The sequence below is a fragment of the Danio aesculapii genome, chromosome 5 (assembly GCF_903798145.1).
Source record: "Danio aesculapii chromosome 5, fDanAes4.1, whole genome shotgun sequence".
NCBI classification, from domain to species: domain Eukaryota; kingdom Metazoa; phylum Chordata; class Actinopteri; order Cypriniformes; family Danionidae; genus Danio; species Danio aesculapii.
In genome coordinates this window covers 33,221,013-33,242,153 of record NC_079439.1, presented here as the reverse complement: position 1 = coordinate 33,242,153, position 21,141 = coordinate 33,221,013, and the positions used below count along the sequence as shown (strand labels likewise).

The 21,141-nt window shown below is 38.3% G+C and overlaps 1 protein-coding gene across 1 annotated transcript; it reads left to right on the top strand.

Annotated features, from left to right (window-relative positions):
• Positions 1 to 2,082: 2,082 nt before the first annotated feature.
• On the top strand, positions 2,083 to 15,595 carry ssh1b (slingshot protein phosphatase 1b). The gene is made up of 15 exons (XM_056457978.1): positions 2,083 to 2,601; positions 4,061 to 4,098; positions 4,207 to 4,307; positions 6,631 to 6,695; positions 6,780 to 6,901; positions 6,983 to 7,051; positions 9,002 to 9,067; positions 9,208 to 9,402; positions 9,568 to 9,661; positions 9,755 to 9,883; positions 10,403 to 10,449; positions 10,549 to 10,695; positions 10,826 to 11,026; positions 11,367 to 11,994; positions 12,178 to 15,595. Exons 1-15 carry the CDS (start codon positions 2,530 to 2,532, stop codon positions 13,090 to 13,092), a joined length of 2,889 nt encoding a protein of 962 aa, XP_056313953.1. The 5' UTR covers positions 2,083 to 2,529; the 3' UTR covers positions 13,093 to 15,595.
• The last annotated feature ends 5,546 nt before the right edge of the window (positions 15,596 to 21,141 follow it).

Sequence of the window (21,141 nt, the reverse complement as noted above, 5' to 3'; positions counted from 1 at the left end):
ACAATAGACTACAGTTTAAAATTTCAAACTTTAACAGACTGCTACTTTTCCCCTAGTGATACATTGTAAAGTAGCCTAAAAATAAGTAGCCTTCATATTTCTTTATTCTAAATCTTTAGAAAATGTTCTTGTACATCAAAAAGTGTGACCATAAGACAAGCTAATCCAGCAAAAAATGTGCTTAAAAAGAAAATGAGGCGCATAACTGCAAAAAGGTTCACATTTTGAGAGAAATAAAAAACCCACCCCTTTCACTAGGCTAGCCACGGGCATGATATAGCAAAATCTGCAAGGTGCACATTGCGATAACAACGCTGAAACGATACATTGTGCAACAAATATAGTATATTTTACTACTAGAATCAAAAAAGTTTTATATTAAAATTATATTTTGAGAAGCTCTGCATTTCAAATATGAATATAGCTTTGTCCTGTCATGTGACATCTCCTCAAGATTAAATTGTTTATTTATTTTTATTTTTTATTATTTAATGCTTGAAAAACATTAACAACAAATGTCAATCAAACAACAACAATCCAGGGGTTTTCAGTCATTTAGTCTAAGATAAGTGCCAAGTCCTTCATCAAAGTCTTTGTTCGTATTACTTTTAAGTTTGTTGATCCCACAATACACTCAAAATACATTTTCATTTCGATTTTAAATTTAGGAAACAAAGGGTTTACACTTCCAAAACTTGCTCTTGTGAATAAGAAAATTTTCCAACAATAAAAATAAGGTTTATGAAAAAAGTATTATTTTCCTTTTCACGTTCATGGAAACCAAAGATAACATTCTGATATATAAACTCAAAATCTGCCTTCACATAATCTCTTATAAAATCAAGAACATCACACCAAAATGTTACTGAATGAAGGCAATTCCAAAATAAATGAACAGAAGTTTCAGGATTCACTAAGCAAAAAGAACAGTTGGTGTAAATATCATTCTTAAGCCTTTTAAGATTACACTTGTCTAGATAGCATCTACAGTATGAATCAGTTTAAAGGTAACTTTTCTTATTTTGTTTCTTATAAAACATTTGTGGGGTAATGACCAAGCTTTTTCCAGGAAATATCATTCACAAAACCATTGCAATATGACATTACATAAGGCACAGTAACAGAATCTTCCTGAAACAGGGCTCTTATTTTCTTATTGCATTTTGATTTAGATAAAGACAGACAGTGTTTAACAATAAATGTTTGCCAAAGGTCCACTGAATGACAAGTAATTGGATATGAAAGTCCTTTAAAAAGCATAAAACACCTTGTGAGATAGCATCAGCAACAATAGCAAAGTCTTTGGGGCTCACAGGAATTCCATGCTTAACTAAAAATTCAGAGTAGTTACAAAGTAAACCACTATCATTGAGAAGTTGAGACACAAAACTTATATAATTTTTAAACCAGTTATTGAAGAATAGAGATTTGTTTATACAAGATGTTCTTATTATTCCAAATAATATGAATGAGATGTAAAATTGTGTCTAAATATGAGGGACCAAGCTAATAACATTTGCCTATGAAAATGGGACAATTTTATGGGGATTTTCACAATATTATAATTACAGATTAAAAAAAATTTTAATCCACATAATTAAAAAAAATTACATTAGGGATCAGATTCCATATAGACAATGGGTGATGAAATTTTGTTTAGTTTTCTCACAATTCCCGCTGATTCCACTTTAGTTGCCATGTTTTGGTGTTTACTGACAGACTACAGGGGGAGGAGCTTTCTTGCTCCAGATAATACAGTATTTGATTGTACATATAAATATTATTAAAATAAAAAATAAAATAAAAAACATTTAAATTGGTAAACTTAAAGTCAGCAATTAATGTTACATTACAGACTATAACTAGTAGGGTACATGGACCAAGATACACATAAGTCGTTGTTTATTTGATGGGTAATTTGACTAGAGATTCAACACAAACACGGTTTACACACTCAGCTCCATCTTTGACTGCTGAACCATACAAATTTGTCTTCGTCACAGAGAGGAAGGGGGGAAAAATCCCGCGATCCAGCAGCATTACGTTGGTTTTGAGTCAGTCTACATCACAGGGCTCCAGTAGTATGTGGATGATTGGGTGTTGAGTCTGCATAGGATGCACTGTTGTCAGGGAGAAGTGCAAGTCACCTTCACGCGGTTGGCCCACAAGCCCATATCTAACGCAGACGATCACACAACTACACCAACCACTGACGGCGGTCCCGAATCACGGTCCATTATGTCTGACCACTAAATCAACGGTCCAGCCGGGAAGACATAGAGCGCATACCGCTGTTTATCGGCATCGTCGCGGCGTGAATGAGAATTTGCAGAACCGCCGAGTTGGATGACAAAGCCGATGATGGGTTTATCGCTCCGCTAAATAGATTTAATGCGCCTGTGAATGCATTAACCCCGTGGCTGGCGGGCGAGCGGGCGGGCGCGGAACAGGAGATCTCGGCGTGTGCTGTGGGGACGGGACCGGAGCGGATCGCCTGTGCGGTTTTGCTGAAGGCTCCGCAGCGCAGCCATGGCTCTGGTGACTCTGCAGCGCTCCCCGACACCCAGCGCCGCATCCTCAGCCAGCACCACCGCGGGGGAGGTGAGTGAGAGAGAGGAGGCTGCTGACTACACCGGCCGGGGAAATGCATGTGTAAATAAACCGCTGATGTTAGCCGGGCCTGTTGCTCCTCGGGTAATTTCTCTTTTCTGAGGATGTGCGAATGCGATGTCAGCTGTAGGAGTCACCGAGTTCAGCTGGCGGTGTAGAGGAGCACGGTGAACTTCTCACATTAGGCGTGAGCTTGTTTTCGGGCGGCGTGAATGAATGAGAGAGAGAGCGCGCGCGAGGATGGAGATTAACTTGATTTGACCAAACAAAACAAAGCATGCCGATACACAACTGAAATGGTATATCTGTACAGTATGTGGTTAAAATGCACATGGTGCGGTTCAAATTGAAATGTTTGTCGTGCCCTACATTTGGTAACGTCTTGTTTATGTCGTGGATTAAAGTGGTAATAAATAGGCTACCTTGTTTAATGCTGTAAGTCGGTTCAGCCGCACCACCTACATGCATCACAGCACTTTCTTGGTATAATATTGGATACTTCTAACCACTTGAGGGTTCGGCTGTTCTCGTAAACGAATCGTTCATGGAGTCGAACTGGGCATGCGATTCGTAAGGAGCTGAGCGTTATCTAGAATTGCATTGTAAGTTTGAATTAGAAGTTCTCTGTTTATTAAAGAGTAGATATTACAAATAATTATCGGACATTTCCGATATTATAAGCGTCTTACAGCACCTAACCTTAAACATAGCAGAGTTAATATTAGCATTTCCTGCTTTGCAAACACGTTCCCCGCCAAATTAATAATATTGTTTAATGTAAATGCAAATTCTATATTGTATTTAAATTAATCAATCTAAATCATTAGTTATACCTACGGCACATAAATTGGCAATAAACAGGTTTTTTAATAAAACGTAATGAGAATAAAACAGTCATGTGTTTACATACGTTTTGGGTTAGGGTTAAAGTATTTAACAAGAACAACGTGATGACGCAGTGACGTTATGATCCAATAGGGTGGTTGAATCGTTTTGTGAACCGAACTGTTCGAAGGAACCGAGTCTTATCTTCACTATTCTCAGTACTCTCACTGCAATGATGTCATTGAATAGATACTCTGCCTGGTGACCAATCATGGCACCCAGAATATTGTCATATCTTCCCCCAAGATTCTGCTGTTCATGTTTCTTAGAGACAGCACACTAATGATAGCAAGCTTACTATAGCATAAACCCACAGTAATGTACATGCCTAGGGCTTTCAGCTTTTAATGTGCCCTAAATCTATCCCAGTTGTTTTTGTTTTGCGTAAAATGTTACATGTTCCTGCATGTCTTCAGTTTAGGGCTTGAATTTCAGGGTCCATCCTATCCAAACAGCCTGACATTATTGCTGTTGATGGTGATGAGTTGGCGTATGCATGTAAATTCATACAAAATGTTTTCTGCCAGGACTGTTTTTGTAATTCTGTTTCTGTTTAATCTTTCAGGATGTCGGCAGTGAGGATGATCGAAAGGCAAACCTAAGGTCGGTGCTATTTTTGGTCGTCTTATTTAATCCATTCCTCCTTTTTAACAATGATAATTAATCTTGACTTTGGAGTGTGTGCATAATTGTGTGTGTGGCCCATTTCAGCCTGAGTGAAAGTTTCTTCATGGTAAAAGGGGCAGCTCTGTTTTTACAACAAGGCAGCAGTGCACAAGAGCCCAGAACACCCACACATCATAAAAACGCAGGTAAGCCACAAGGAAACAACCAGGTCTCCAACACTGAGCTGAACTAGTTTGTAGGATTGACTTTTCATTCCTTTAGGGGCGACACGGTGGCTTAGTTCGAGTCCCGGCTGGGTCAGTTGACATTTCTGTGTGGAGTTTGCATGTTCTCCCCATGTTGGCGTGGGTTTCTGCTGAGTGCTCCGGTTTTCCCTACAGTTCAAAGATATGCGCTATAGGTGAATTGAAGAAGCTAAATTGGCCGTAGTGCGTGAGTGTGTATGAGAGTGTATGGATGTTTCCCAGTACTTGGTTGCAGCTAAAAGGGCATCCGCTGTGTAATACATATGCTGGAATAGTTGGTGGTTCATTCCGCTGTGGAAACATCTGATGAATAAAGGGACTAAGCTGAATAAAAATAAAAATGAATTATTCTACAATTGATTACTCTAGATAAATATGAATATATAACATTTACTATAGTTAGTTGTTAATTAATGTTTCTTCATATTTCACAATTGCTTTAATTATTAGAATTCATGTTTATTTCTACAACTTGAATCTTACTTGAATGTATTAATAAGGGAATGATATGAAGTAAACTGGAAAAAACCCTCACATTTTGGCAGGTGTGCCTCAGCAGTCTTTCTATGTCATTAAGCCAACACAAAATTAAGATCAGTTCAATCACAGATGGAGGACTTTACTGTTCACACCAACCAAGCATGAACTCCAGCAACAGTTTTAACAGTGAAAATGGCAAAAACATGCAACATAAAATAATTAGTTAAACATTTCATATTTAAATATCAGATTAAGCTATTTACAAGCACCGCAGTTTACACTAAATTCTTTAATAATAATGATAATAATAATTCCTTACATTTATATACCGCTTTTCTAGACACTCAAAGTGCTTTACACATTGGGGGAATCTCCTCATCCACTACCAGTGTGCAGCATCCACCTGGATGACACGACGGCAGCCATATTGTGCCAGACCGCACACCACACACCAGCTGATTGGTGGAGAGGAGACAGAATAATTAAGCCAATTATGATATGGGGATGGTCAAAAGGCCATGATAAACAGATTTAGGCCACGATGCCGGGGTTAAACCCCTACTCTTTTTCGAAGGACAACCTGAGATTTTTAACAACCACAGAGAGTCAGGACCTCGGTTTAACGTTTCATCCGAATGACGGTGCTTACTGAGGAGTATATTGTCTCCTTAACTACACTGGGGCGTTAGGACCCACACAGACCGCAGGGTGAGTGCCCCCTGCTGGCCTCACTAACACCACTTCCGGCAGCAACCTAGCTTTCCTATGTGGTTTCCCATCCAGGTACGGATGTTTAGCTTTAATGTTGTACTAAAGAAAAAAAGTCAGTGTCATTAAATTAATAGCAAATTAGTATTTTTGACTTAACCATCCCTTTAATAATCCGCATAATATGTCAAGACCAACTATGTTACTGTCTGGTGAAATGTGGTTATGAAATACTTCAATCATTTAAATATTTCATAAATCAAAACAAACAAAGTGAGTTGACAAGTGGATCACTGCATATTGAAATATTAAATGTGTAACTGATTCTTTTGTTCACTGTTAAACTGTTTCTGGAGTTCAAGTTTGGTTTCTGTGAACAGTAAAGCCCTCTTCTGTGATTTGATTGGCCAACTTAATCACTTTGGCACTGACAAGTGCAAATAGACTGCTGAGGCAGATCAAACTAAAAATGTAACATTGTTTTTCCATTGTAAAAACAAACAGAGCATAACTGAGTGTGCAACAGAGCAGCATCAAGAATAGGAGAATTTGGTGGGGGAATTTTGGCCATTTCTTAATATTTGTAAAGGACTTTAGTGTCAGTGGTGTTAAGCCACAACTGTATGTAATGTTACTATTGACCTTCTCTGTTACATTCATTCATTCGTTCCAGCTTAGTCCCTACATTAATCAGGGGTCGCCACAGCGGAATGAACCGCCAACTTATTCAGCATATGTTTTACGTAGCGGATGCCCTTCCAGCTGTAACCCCTCACTGGGAAAAACCTATGCACTCTCATTCACTACTACACATATACTACTACATACGTTTACCTATACCACATGTATTTGGACTGTGGGGGAAACCGGAGCACACAGAGGACACCCACGCGAACATGGGGAGAACATGCAAACTCCACACAGAAATGCCAACTGACCTAGCCGAGGCTTGAACCACTGACCTTCTTGCTGTGAGGCGACAGCTATCCTCTGTTACAGTGTGATGTTATTGTTAATTTAAAACAGTGGGGTATTGCAGATTCTCACATCCAGTTATTTTTTGTCGTTGTTAAAGGGGATCTTCCACAGCATCTACAAGTAATGATAAACACCCTCCGCTCTGAGGATAGAATTAAATTAGTAAGTGACGCACACTATCTAACATCATGAAGGAGCTACTGCTTTCAGTGTGCATACAACAATGTACTCTGTCTTCATAAACAGGTTGTTAGGTTAGAAAGTGGATGGACGGACCATGTGCGGTACATGGTGGTCGTCTACACAAACGGCCGTCAAGACACTGAAGAAAACATTCTACTTGGGATGGACTTCACAGATAAGGATAGGTAAATACCATGTACCTTTTGGAATTAATGGCAGATATTGTGTCACAATTATTTATTGACAGAAATGTTTGTGTGTTGTAGTAAAAGTTGCTCCATTGGGATGGCTCTTCCGATTTGGAGTGATACCAAGATTCATCTGGATGGAGATGGGTAAATATCCTAGTTCACTCGAAGGCAAAGGTTAAATCCTAATTCAGTGTGTGTGTGTTGACTTTAGTTGAGCTCATAGGAATAATTTAATGGCCAATTACTTGGCCAGTAAAATATGATCAAGAAAAAACTTATGCTTTTATTGAGGGTTTTACAAAAGGTATGAACCAAAATGATTTGATGCCACTGTACAGTCTTGCCAGATATAGCTGACTTTTTACAGCCCAAAAGCTGTTCAAAACCCACCCAAACGCACAAAAAATGTCCAAAATTGATTAATATTTTATTAAATTTGAAATATTTTATGAAATTAACCAAGTTTTTTAACTGTTCACATTGAAACACTGCCCCCTCTAACCCACACACTGCACTTAATCTTGTGTAGATTACACAACCTATTCAAGTATGTTGTACTTTTGAAATGGGGTATAAATTCGTTTCCTTTGGCATTTTTAAATTCTTTTGAACATAATTAGGTGGTGCTTGTCGATCAGACAACGCTTCTATGTTTGTTCTTGCTGTCAGTTGCGGAAAAAAAAAGATCGATAAAAGTGTTTGTGATGAACCACTGTGAATTTAAATGCAGGCACTCTGTGATCCGCGTGCACACGAAGGGGAATCAGATTTTGATACAGCTTTCACCTCCTCTTGCGGGTGGGCCCACGTGGTTTGCACTATGCACTGGTCACTATTAACTGAATGGAGTAGGAGCACACAGTTATGTTTTGTTAAATAAGTTGCATATAAAATTTACGTTTCAAAACCACACAAATCTTGTCGACCCCCACATTCCATTTTTTTTTACCCGCAGAATCAAATTCAAAACCGTCCAATCTGGCAACACTGCCACTGTACTTTTTGTCTTCAGTTTTTATTTAATTGTATTTATTTATATATTTTTACTTGTCATTTGTCATTAATCAAAGAGGCATATCTCTTTCAGAAAACTTATATAATTTAAACCTCATATTTGCACTCAATTTCAATTGCAAACTTGCTTTAAAGCGATAGTTAAGTTCCTCCAAAAACAAGTATGTAAAAGTAAAAAAGCAAGCACTATTTACTTTCTCTCATGTAGTTTCAAACCAAAAAGTTTCTTTATTCTGTTAAACACAAAAGAAGATATTTTGAAGAATGTTGGAAATCTGTAACCATTAACTTCCACAGTAGGAGAAACAAATACAATGGACATCAATGGTTTCCTGCTTTCAAAATATCTCCTTTTGTGTTCAACAGAAGAAAGAAACTAAAACAGGTCTGGAACAAGTGAAGGAGGAGTAAACGACCAAATTTTCAGATTTGGCCGAACTAAGACCTTCATCCATCCAATTTTTACTTATCTGATAGTTTCAATGCATTATTTAGTTGCGCTGTATTTTGATGGTCCGTTTTTTAATTAAAGTGACATTGTATCTACATGCCAACTAATTCTCATTTGATTATATGTAGACTGTTAGGTTGGGGTTAGGGTTAGTGTAAGTTGACATGTACTTGCAAAGTTTCTTATAGTCAGTTAAATGTCTGTTGAAGGAGCAATATCAACAGATATTAAGCCGACAGTCTACTAATACTCAAATGGACCATCAAAATAATAATGAATAATAATAATGAATAATAAATAATGTTACCCATTTATAAGCACACCTTAGACTTGGAAATATACTTGATGTGCCCTCTGTCAGCCTGTTTATGTTTAGTCACCTTTAAATTAATATATAAATCTTATGTGCATACGGAGATTGACCTCTACAGGTTCAGTTTGAAATGACATGTTTACACTCTGTGCATGTGACCTAGGGGACACAGAGAGAATCTTCCACTGGTTTGTAGTGTAAAATTGTTCCACTGACTGAGAAAGCAGCATCATCCTGATGCCTGCTTATATATTCCTACATATAATTACAAATTGTAGCATAATAAACACTTCACCTCCTCCATCTCTTCTCTTAGGGGTTTCAGCGTGAGCACAGCAGGAAGACTACACATTTTTAAGCCGGTGTCAGTGCAGGCCATGTGGTACGTTCAATTATGTGATATTTTATTTGGAAGTTTAAATATACAAGCAATTACATACCTTGTTATATTGTGTTTTTGATATGTTTTTGTATTATTTTCTGTTGATAAACCGATTAAGCTTGACTTGCTGTTTATTTTAGGTCTGCGCTGCAGGTGTTGCACAAAGCATGCGAGGTGTCCCGCAGGTACAACTATTTCCCAGGAGGAATGGCACTGACGTGGGTGGGCTATTACGAGAGCTGTATCTCCTCAGAGCAGAGCTGCATCAATGAGTGGAATGCAATGACAGATCTGGAAACGACCCGGCCTGATTCTCCAGTCATGTTTTCTGATCAGTGAGTTGTATATTAGTGCATAGTAAAAATAAATAATGTTATAAATCTTCATGGCTACATTAATACAGTTTGAACTGATTATAGCAATATAAAATATAATACTCTAATAAGAGATTGAATCATTATGATTTTGAGTACATTAACTGCTTTTTGTGTCATGCCCAGGCCAACAGAGAGAGAAAGAACAGAGTGTATGATCAAAACCAAACTCCGAAACATAATGATGTTCCAGGACCTGGAGAATATTACTTCTAAGGAGGTACAGTATATGTAATGAGGTTTTCATGCCGTGGTTTACATGAGTGCTTCAGCCACGGACAGAGCATTAAATGGAATCCTTTCACTTCTGTAGATCCGAAATGAGCTGGAACAACATATGAGCTGCAACCTGAGGGAGTATAAAGAGTTTATTGACAATGAGATGCTGCTTATCCTGGGCCAGATGGACAAGGCTACGCTCATATTTGACCATCTGTACCTGGTAAAGCTTCTTTGAAGATTTCTTTGCTATGTTTGATTTTTTTTTTTTTGCTTTCTCAAGATGTTCGCTTGCCTAAAAAGCAAAGCAGATACTGCTAGTTTACAGATAAGGCTTTAACGGGAACACCCTGCCAGGATTTGCTAATGCAATGTGCCGCTTTTTCAAAAGGATTCTGGATTAATCCACTAAAACCAATAATGATCATAATTTAAAGTTAATTATTCGGCATTGTGGTGAAAGCCAAACATTACAGAGAAGCAGATAAACACACAAGTTAAGAGCCCCTCTGTAGCGTTTACACTATGCATACTATGAAAATTAAAAGCTTAGATTGCAATAGTTATTTGATTTGTTTTTTAAATGGACAACAATTTCACACCAAAATCATATTGTAGTGGCTCACCCTCATTCTCAGTTACTTCCACCACAAACCCAACTAAATTTACAACAAAATCAACCAAAGCGTTAAGATTCTAAAGCTAATACAGCTGTGGTTGTTGTACTCGTTTTTCATTTCAGGGCTCAGAGTGGAATGCATCCAACTTGGAGGAGCTTCAAGACTCTGGGTTAGTGCTGATACCTATCGACTGTGTGCTGAATTAAGATTGTGTATATCTAACACAAATTGGCAGTAAACTGTCTAACATTCATTTATTTTTGTGCAGGGTTGGGTATATCCTCAATGTCACAAGAGAAATTGACAACTTTTTCCCAGGTACCTTTTGTTATTGTAATGTCCGTGTTTATGATGATGAGACTACTGATCTGCTGGCGCACTGGAACGAAACCTACAACTTCATAGTTAGAGCCAAGTGAGTTACCTTTAAAGATATTGGTAAAAAAAGATGTTATTATTTATGTCCTGTGCCACTTTACATGGTAAACCTTTATTGGACACTTAAGTATTTATTTTGACATGGTTGCTTTCTGTCTTTCATATAGGAAAAACGACTCTAAATGCCTAGTACACTGCAAGATGGGAGTGAGTCGCTCAGCATCTACTGTCATTGCATATGCTATGAAGGAGTATGGATGGTCACTTGAGAAGGCATGCAATTTTGTCAAACAGAAGAGGAATATAGCACAACCAAATCCAGCTTTTATGAAACAGCTGGCCGAGTACGAGGGGATTTTAGATGCCAGGTGGGAAAACTGAGATAATGTTACCTAAAAATCCTCCATTGCATTTGCTGTATTTGCATTACATTTATTTTATCCAGAGTATTTGACTATTTTTGAATCCTTGTGAATATTTGCGGGAATAATGTGAAAAGACCATACATTTTGTTGTCGGTTCAGGTTGGTTTATGCTCATTTGAAGACGCTAGCAAACAACTTACCAATTGTTAGTGACAGTACAGTCATTGAAATGTAATAATGGAGCAAACATAGCATTTGCATTTTGAGAATTTTCTCTGATGGTGTGTTTTCTTCTCGCGTTATAAAGAGGTGACCAGGTACCTGTGTTTTTCTGTCATTGTAGCAAGCAAAGACACAACAAACTCTGGAAACCAGACGGGGATGAGTGTTCACCAGAAGGTCTCCAGGCTTCCGCTGCCAGTGGTGATCAGACTCCTCAGTTTTCGTTGCTGCACCCTGATCAGGAGGAGAGGGTTTGGGGCCACGGAGGAGCAAGTGCTTCCCCTTGCTGTGGAGAAGAGCCCACAGACCATCTCAATTACAACTACTACTTCCGGCGTCTCTCAGACACCGCTCTGGACAGTGAACCCTCCACGCCGGTCCGGGGTCCTCCACTTTTAGGCATGGAGCGAGTCTTTATCGAGATTGAAGACGTGGAGAGGGACGCGTTGCTGGATGATGAAGGTTTCCCCATGGCTCACTTGGGCCTTCCTGGGGAGGGCACAGCAGCTCAGACCTGTGGCCGATTGGAGCCTTTGGAGGACATGCGCTTGCGGCTGGAGTTTAGCACGGTGGAGGAGGAGGATGAGGAGGAAGCACAAAAGGAGGAGGCGGAGATGGCGGCCTTAGCTCGCGGTGAGGAGACGCCGAGGGAAGACGAGAGCCTGGCTAACTCGAACCGCTTTAACAACGAGAACGCCAACAACAGCAACAGGCTGGCTGGGAAGCGCAGCTGCCCTTCTGGCTTTGACGTGAGTATGACGTCTTAGCTGTAGCGGCAGCTCTCCTGGCTTGTATGCAAGCTTATAGCTCAAAGAGCTCTTTTCTGTGAATCCATCCTAAACGCTTTACTTTCTCTAAAGCATCCCGTACTCTTACACCTTTAAAAAACCTAACCATGCATTCTCCCTGCCTGTGTGTATTCATCGGTTTAGGACAGTGCTAGCATTGGAAACCCCTTCAAAGTGAAGCCCTCATATCAGTCGTGCCGAGACTGCCTGCGCCTACCCAGTGGCCGCCGCTGCGAACGTCGCAACCATCGCCTTAACCTGCCACGCCACACAGGCCTGCCCAGTATCTCCATCCAGGCCCCTGGAGGACTCAAATTCAGTCCCCTCTCCATCAACAAGGTGCCTCCTCCTGCCCCTCTGCATCACATGAGCAGCGGGCACTGCCAATGCATTCGCTGCTCCAGGTGGGTCAGCTTGGACACTTACCGGAAGCAGCGGAGCTGCAAAGACCTTCCTCAGGTTTTGCCTTATTCCTTGGAGACTGAGGACAAAATGGAGGGGGAGGACGAGGGGAGCAAGGGGAGCTCCAGCAGTCCTACAGCAGAGCTCACTCTCCTGAAGCTCAGCCTGGGTGGTGAGAGGCCTGCGGTGGAGCTCAGTCAGGGGCCACATCTAGAGGCACAGCACAGACCAGAGCAACTGTCCGAACAGATGGATGTGAGCGTAGAGGACAGTACCACAGAGGACATGGAGGTTGATGAGGGGAACGTCGTCCCCTACGTGCACCCTGACTTCAGTGAAATCCAGCAAACGCCTCTATCAGGCTTGTCCCTGGTGCGCAGCTCAAGCAGTGACAGTCTTCAGAGAGTTCGCAGAGTTCAACCGGGCTTGGTACGCCAGCGCACCCGAGAGATTGAGACCCGTGTGCGGCTCGCCGGACTGACGGTGTCCTCCCAACTCAAAAGGTCTAATTCGCTGGCCAAGCTTGGGGATTTGGCCATCTCCACAGAGGACCTCTCACTTTCTGCCACCGTCTCCACTGACTATGATGAGCAAGAACCTGCTCTGTGTGTGCAGTCCTCCTGCTCTCCAAAGCTCTCTTTAACTCTGAAAAGCTGACTCAAAGATGTCAGAAATGCTTTCTCAGTGAGTCCTACAGCCATCGAGAGCGACTGTGGAGGCTGATGCTGCAAGTCACCTCATGAGAACAATCAGGCCAGGCTTGGACGTCCTTCCAGCAGCCCTTTACATAACTGCACTGCATTCTTCATGTGTCTGTCCGTGCTTTAACTAACATATATATTAAAGCATGCTCTGGCTTGGACCTTCATTAATGGCTTTGTTGATAGATACCGCTTTTCTTTGTCTTGCTGAAGGAAGCCCCACCTGTTAAGGTTTTAATATGAGTGCGGCCCATTTATAGGTTGTATAATCAGACCTAGTTAAATTAGTAATGATTTTCTGCCATCTTTTTTCAACAATGGCTAAATTACTTGCCATTTAAAACACATTTTTGTGCCATTTGGTTTGTATTTTTATTAGCACAATCACTAATGACATTTTGCCTGCCAAATAGTTTACTAGCTAATTTGGTGCACTATTGCAATTGAACCAATCATGCAGATCAGATCTGATAACTCGATGGGGGAAAAAAAGAGTCATTTTAGATTATTATTATGATTCAAATAAATCAGTAGGTTTTGCAGAATAACTGCTTGCAATTTTATTACTAATTATTAGTTAATCGCATAAAAACCGAACCAGATTTAGATTCTGACATGTGCCCATTTCAGCGGTGGCTTAATTAAAATGTATACAAAAAAGGCCAAAACTTTGAGCTTTATACACACATAAAACTATAAATTAGCTCCCGTTAAAATGAAACCCCCTAGTCATGAAAATTTCAGTACATTTTTCATTCGGTTTTGCCTTTGGGACCTTTAAAAGTAAATTTTCAGTAAATTGTCGCACCACAAAAAGTAATTTAACATGGAAGTTTAGTCTGAAAGTCATGATTATGTTTACTGTGTTATTCCACCTTGATAGTTACTAAATCCTTAAATGTTGCCATTTGCAAAAATGACATCAACAAAGCCCCAAAATTATTGTCTATTTCCAGAGAAAAATTGCGACATGAATGTGGTTGGCTATTTGTCTTGCAGTTCTCTAATTTGCTTCTCAGCCGGTGTTTATAGGGTCAGTTCCATCTGAAATGTGCTAATAGAGCATAGCTCCTGTCATGTAATTTAGCTTAAGCTGTTTATTGTACAAATTGTAGCCTGTGATGTGCAAAAAGGCTTTAGCAGCAACACATTAGTACAATGCAGTCTTCAAGTTGATCAGAAGATGTTCAAATTAGTCACTATTGTCCTTTAAAAGGTCCTTTTAAAACGTCTCCTATACGAAATGACATCTTGGCATCTGATAATGACAGTTTAGGTAATAAAAGTTGGAGAAGTGTGTTATCTTGTGGGTGTAGGGACTTGCTCAGTTTACCATGATGGTGTATGATATGTATAAAAGAAGTTGCAGATGACTTGTATTGGTTAAACTTGACCTTAATTATTTTTTCATATATTTATGTAATTGAATAATTAATGTTATTTGTCTTTGTTGTCTATTATGTTTTTCCTTTGTTGGTAAAAATGAAAATATGCAAAGTGGCCTGTGCAATAAGTGTACGCAAGAATTTGAAGAGAATAGTTTTTATTTATACAATAATGTCAAAAGTAACTAGTTTTATTTCAAGAATGAAAGCGAAAGTCAGTGAGAAAATGAAAGAATGAAAATCAGATATGAGCTAGATTTGAGTGAAAATGTTTTATTTTCTATCTGATCCTCATGGGCTGAGTCACTTCTGTATTAAAGGATTGATATTCTGATGTTTAGTTTTAAACCTACTTAATTTGTTTTTCAAATCGTCAGTTATTTGGAACTTAAAATTAGCATTTTATTTATTTATATATTTATTTATTTATTAATTTTGCCCTTATATTTCCAAAAATACATCCAAAAATACATATAATGTGGTCATAAAAGTATTTGCCAAAAGGATCACTCCCAAAGAGAGTAAAGTTGTTGTTTTGTTTTCGCTCATGGCTCGTCATACTTCCTCCTGCTGCTGATTTCAGTACTAGATGTTTTGTTTCTTCAGACATGCAAGTGCCTTACCTGTTGCCATTTGCAATCAGTTGTCTAAGGGTTGTTCGGTAAAACCGCTTTTTCATTTCGCTGAGGTTTTGTCTTCACCTGGTTGCGGTCTTTATAGAGCAAAGTTTATTTTAAACAGATGCATATTCGTGGCTTATTCAAGACTGTTTGTCTTTTTGGTTTTGATATTGCATTTCATATTTGAATCGAGGAGACCAAAGTCATTTAATTACTGTCATGTTGACATGTTACTATAGGCTAACAATAAAATCAACTGGAGAAACTAGAGGATTGCCTTTAGCCCTAACCTAACAGCTCTTAAAAGTGACTTGGAACATACACCGTCTGTATATTGTACTTCATTTGACCATTTTAAGTTGTGCTGCACTGTTTTATAATGTACTGTACAGTTAATTATAGAAATAAATTGATTATTGTCTGCATCAGATATGGACCGCTTTTTCATTCATTTACTATAGCCATAACCAATGATTAAAATAAACAAATATGTTCTACACTTCTTCATTTATTTAATGAGAATAAAGTAGACTAAATAACGAATTAGGGTTGTGTTTCCTGACCTTTGAGTACCTCACAGAAGGAACTCTTATTGAATTAGGCAAATGTGATTCTGACATCACAAGACCAGACACTGAAGCAGTTCAGAAGACCGAGGCTGGAGTCTGTTCAACAGGCTACTGCTAGTGTGTTTACTGCCGTTCTGAGACGTTTCTGCTGTTTCAGTGCTGAGGATTTGTTCTTCTGTTGGAATACATGAACACGGTGAGATTGTCAGCTGTATTTCTAATGCGTATGTATTTGCCAGTATTGATTTCTGCTGTGTTGTAAAACAAAGCATCTGCTGAAGACATAAATGGGTCAGACATTTTGCTGTCCACTTTTAAATTCCATTTACAAGTGATTTTGTATACATAGGAAGCTTATTAAATGTAAATAAAGTGTTTCAAATGACATTTCTGAAAATAAAATGTCAAAATAATTCTGATCTGTACTTTAATATTTTATCATAGAAGGCTTGTTGTAAATATACATATTATTTTTATTGTGTAACAATATATTCTTACTATTTGCTCATATAAATTAGTAACCTAGGAGAGAAAGTCATTTACAAAAAGAAATGCACCAAAGAAAAACTCAAAACATTTTTCTTTTCTAAATACAACACCGGTCTCTGTGTTCACTAAACCTTAACGCTCGGTGGATTATATTTGCATAGATAAAAAGATAAATGGTTATAGTTGTCATTTGAATAAAAGGTGAACAATTTCAGAAAGTGTCTTAAAAGTGTCCCATTAATTATAAATAGTTAGAGGTTCCTAACTTTAGTTTATATTGGTCTACATACATACAAGGTCAGCGTTTTTAGTATAACAACGTAGTCAAAGTAACATTTTTTATGCCCTTCACTTGCTAACTTCCCTCTGTCTTTTCCTTGGATGTACGTCATTGATTACGCTACAAAAGTGTCGACTACTGGCTGAACATCTAAATGAGTTTAAATGGAATGCCCTAAACTCTTTATCACTTGAATACTACACTGTTGTGATGTCACAATCGCATTGCATTCTGCAACATATAGGTGCTGGAGTGGCTATATAAAGCCGACTTGCTGAAAAAATTAAAGAATCTAGGGTATGTCTATGTAAACTTACCTTGTTCACTTGACGAAGTGGAACGCACTTAAAAATGGCTGCAGGAATTTCCCAGAGGAAACAAGGGAAGGGTAGTTTGGACTTTAGACATCGCCCTCTAGTGGATCTGTCATCTGAAACATCTGAAACGAGCAACGTATTTTTAATTTAGCAAAAAAAAATAGGCACGTATTTTCAATAAGGCTAGATAGGAATTTCAGCTCTAAAGGTTTCCTCACTAATTATTATTAATAGAAACAGATACTTTAAAATGAGCATTAATACAGGGTGATGGAAAAACACAGTCAAAAATAGGCTGAACAACTGTTGTGAGGAATCAGGATAAAGCATTTTGTTTTTAGGTCAATGGGAGGTTTTTAGTAGCTGTTTGAAAGCTCAAAACATTTCATACTTTGTTTACATCTGTATTTATTTAGGTATGGCTATACATTTTTGATGTGTGATAGATTAGTGTCACAAAATGTATTGTGATAAGTGATATAAAGGGCACCTATGATGAAAATCATCTTTTGTAAGCTGTTTGGACAAAACTGGGTGTTGGTATAGTGTGTCCACAGTCATATAGGGGTGATATAAAGACAAAAGTCTTTTTTTTATATTTCCTGATGTTAAAATAGAATCCAAATCCCTCACATTTTAAGGCCCACTGCAATGTGACGTAGGAGTGCGGTTTCCCCGCCCACTGAATTGATTGACACTCTCGTATAACATGTCTCCATAGTAACACATATAATCAAATCAACAAGACAGGACGTGCATTTTTGGACGTTAAATCAGGTTTGTTTTTACATTAACATAACAGATATCCATACAGCAGTGGATATTATTGTGTATCCTGTAACATTTGCTGTGTGTCTGTGTGTGTGCGTTAACTTTATAATGTCGTTGTGTGTGACTCATCGTTGCAGAAAGGCTTGAATTAACTTCACAACAAATACATCAAATAATCATCGGTAAAGTTCTAACTGTAGTATTTGTCACAAACATTACGTGAGATCTGCTAACTTCATGTCTGTCACTGTGCTGTTTATCTGATGCAGCCAGAGATTGAGGCACACTCTGACAGGCATGTGGGAACGGTGGATGGGGAGAACTAACTTTAAAGGCCACAACAGCTACATTGTGTTCAGAGAAGAAAATCCAATTATCTGAAAGGTATAATAAATAATCTGATGGGTGTTTTGAGCTGAAACTTTACAGACACATTCTGGACACACAAAAGACTTATCTTAAATCTTAGGTGCGCATTAGTGTCATCTCAAGATATTTTTGGCCACTGAATTTATAATGATTATACAACTGCGTAATCATGCTTAAACACTTTTAAGGAACAAAAACTTTTTATTATTATGGTAATTTAGATTCTGTAATTTGTTAATTAAAAGTTAAATGTAAATCTTAATATAAGCAATGATGAAGACAGAACGTCACTGTAAAATGAATTTAACATTACTGGTGCATGTGGGCCATTTTGCACTCACGTTTGTGGAAGTGACAGCAGCTTTGAAACAGAGCTCCTTTGAAAAACTTCTCTAAACATCTGTAGTTTTCTGGAAAATGTGAAAAATCACTTAGATGAGATGACAGAGGCTGTGCAATCTGCTAAAATTATAGATCATTAAATGTGATGGGTTATATACTGTGTGTACTGTCACCCAAAAATTATTGAGGTCATGTATTGCACGGAAAGCTGGTAAATTGATAGTGACAGGCTTAGCTTCATCCACTTTTGCATTGACAAAATCACATCTTCATACTGAGTGTGTCTACTTTCCTCAAGCCTTAAAATCTGTACTCAAGTTAAAAGGAGAGAGAGAGTCTGGTTTTATGGATGGCCCAGCCCAGCTGCTTGGGATACTCTGAGCCTCAAAATAGCCTATTAGATTTACAGCAGTGCCTGTGCTATGACATAACCATAATATAAGTTCACCATTCATCCAGCAGACTGGTCAGTTGAGCATTTACATCTGCAGCTGACATTCTCAGACAGAGTAAACTGTCAACACAAGAGCACTGGACCCTTAAAATACCCCATCATGCACAAATTAGACATTCACTGTATTATTTCATGCTTATCTACAAACCCGCATTCATGAGCTTTGATATATATATTCATTCATTCATTCCTTCATTTTCTTTTTGGCTTAGTCCCTTTATTAATCCGGGGTCGCCACAGCGGAATGAACCGCCAACTTATCCAGCACATGTTTTATGCAGCGGATAAAGGATAGCCCTTCCAGCTGCAACCCATCTCTGGGAAACATCCAAACATACTCATTCACACACATACACAATTTACCCTACCCAATTCTTCTGTACCTCATGTGTTTGGGGGAAACCGGAGCACCCGGAGGAAACCCACGCGAACGCAGGGAGAACATGCAAACTCCACACAGAAACGCCAACTGACCCAGCTGAGGCTCGAATCAGCGACCTTCTTGCTGTGAGGCGACAGCACTACCTACTGCGCCATTGCGTCGCCCCCTGATTGATATATATATATATATCTTAAATTGCTAATCACTAGTCCACTTAACCTACCTAAAGGGATAGTTTACCCAAAACTGAAAATGTTGTCATCTTTTACTCATCCTTTTCTTGTTCCAAACCTGTTTAACTTCATTTCTAAGAGCAAGATATGTTGAATAAACCTGGAAACCACTGACTTGCATAGTATTTGTTTTCCGGACTGTGGAAAGTTACAGGATTTCAGCTTTCTTCAAAATATCTACAGTGATATTTTTAATTTAAGTAAATAGCTAGTAATTTATTTGGGATAACTATACATTTGAAGAAATAGTTCACCCAAAAATTATATATATTTTTGGCGACCTCTGATTAATAAAGGGACGCCGAAGAAAAATGAATGAATGAATAAGCAAACATTAATTAGACAGCTACAGAACAGAAAATATTTAGAACTGATTAATGGTAGAAATGTTGCTGGTATATGAAACGATGAAATTATTTATCTGTAATGCACTTTTTAAAAACTTTATCAAATTAACATATGTCAAAAATATAAGTTCTGCTGTTATTCATAAATTTCAGTTTTGATGATGTACAACGCAGATGATCTCATGTCACTGTCAGTGTCCCAATGTGTAGTGAGACGAGGTACATTTTGTGTACATCACCCACCCAACCTCAGGAGCTAGGGGGCTGATTGAGATTCACCCAGTGGCTATAAGTTACCAACATTCTTCAAAATAGCCTCTTTTTAGCATAACTTAAAAAAGATTGTCATTAACTTTTGGAACCATTTGAGTAAATGTTGAGTAAACCTTCATTTTTAAGTCAAGTCAACTCAAGCTTTATTGTCATTCTGCTACATGTGTTGACGTACAGAAGAATGAAACGTCGTGTCTCGTAGGACAACAATGCTACATAAATTAATCTTAAATACAAACACAACACTGGTCATAAGAGCTATTTTAAATACATAACTAACATATACTATAAGACACTTAACTTTACACATAAGACTTAACCATACATATAAGATACTTAACTATACACATACGATTTAACTATACATATAAGATACTTAACTATGCACATATGACTTAACTATACATATAAGATACTTAACTATACACATAAGACTTAACTATACATATAAGATACTTAACTATACACATAAGACAAGCTATACAAGTACTTTTACATGAGACTGAACAATGTTGTGCGGGATATTGTGCAAGAGAGATATTAAAGGTGAATATTGTGCAAAAGAGGTATTTAAGGTTTAATATTGTGCAAGAGTTATTTAAGGATGAAGCAAGCAGAGTAGCATGATTGTGGGACATTTATAGTAGGCATCACTTTCCTTATTGAGTCCATGCATGTAAGATGGAGTTTAAATAAAGTGACAGGTGCAAAATAGAGAAGAGTGTTTCCTACAGTGTTTCTACAGGTGGTTTGTCAATCCCACTCGCCTGAATGAAGCACAATTTGAAATGCCCAATGTTTCCAAGAGACATGGAGTGATTAAGAAAGTGTCTATAGTGCAAATTTGCAGACACTTTCTTACTCTTTAGCTGAACTACACTTTTAAAAGCCAGGGTGAACTGAAATTTGCTTTTATTTCAGTGTTAATGTACTTCTAACTGAAATAAAATATTAAGTAGGGGCGGGGCTTTCTTTTTGCACATCATTCCCTCATAGCAAACTAATGGCAAAAGGGGTGTGGTTAACAGTATTGTGGATAAATGATGTCAACAAAGAAGAACCGTGACTCCAAACGCCAAAGAAAATAGGCATATTTTGATTTAAGACTACTAAAACAATTTTTTCTGTGGATTAATTTGCACTGACTAATTGTTTATCTAAAGAATAACAATAT

Bases quoted from the DNA above. Each gene is read 5' to 3' on its own strand.
- ssh1b (XM_056457978.1), top strand. From the start codon at position 2,530: ATGGCTCTGGTGACTCTGCAGCGCTCCCCGACACCCAGCGCCGCATCC. The intron at 9,403-9,567 runs GTGAGTTGTATA...TGTCATGCCCAG, and splicing joins CCAGTCATGTTTTCTGATCA to GCCAACAGAGAGAGAAAGAA. The intron at 9,884-10,402 runs GTAAAGCTTCTT...TTTTCATTTCAG, and splicing joins TATTTGACCATCTGTACCTG to GGCTCAGAGTGGAATGCATC.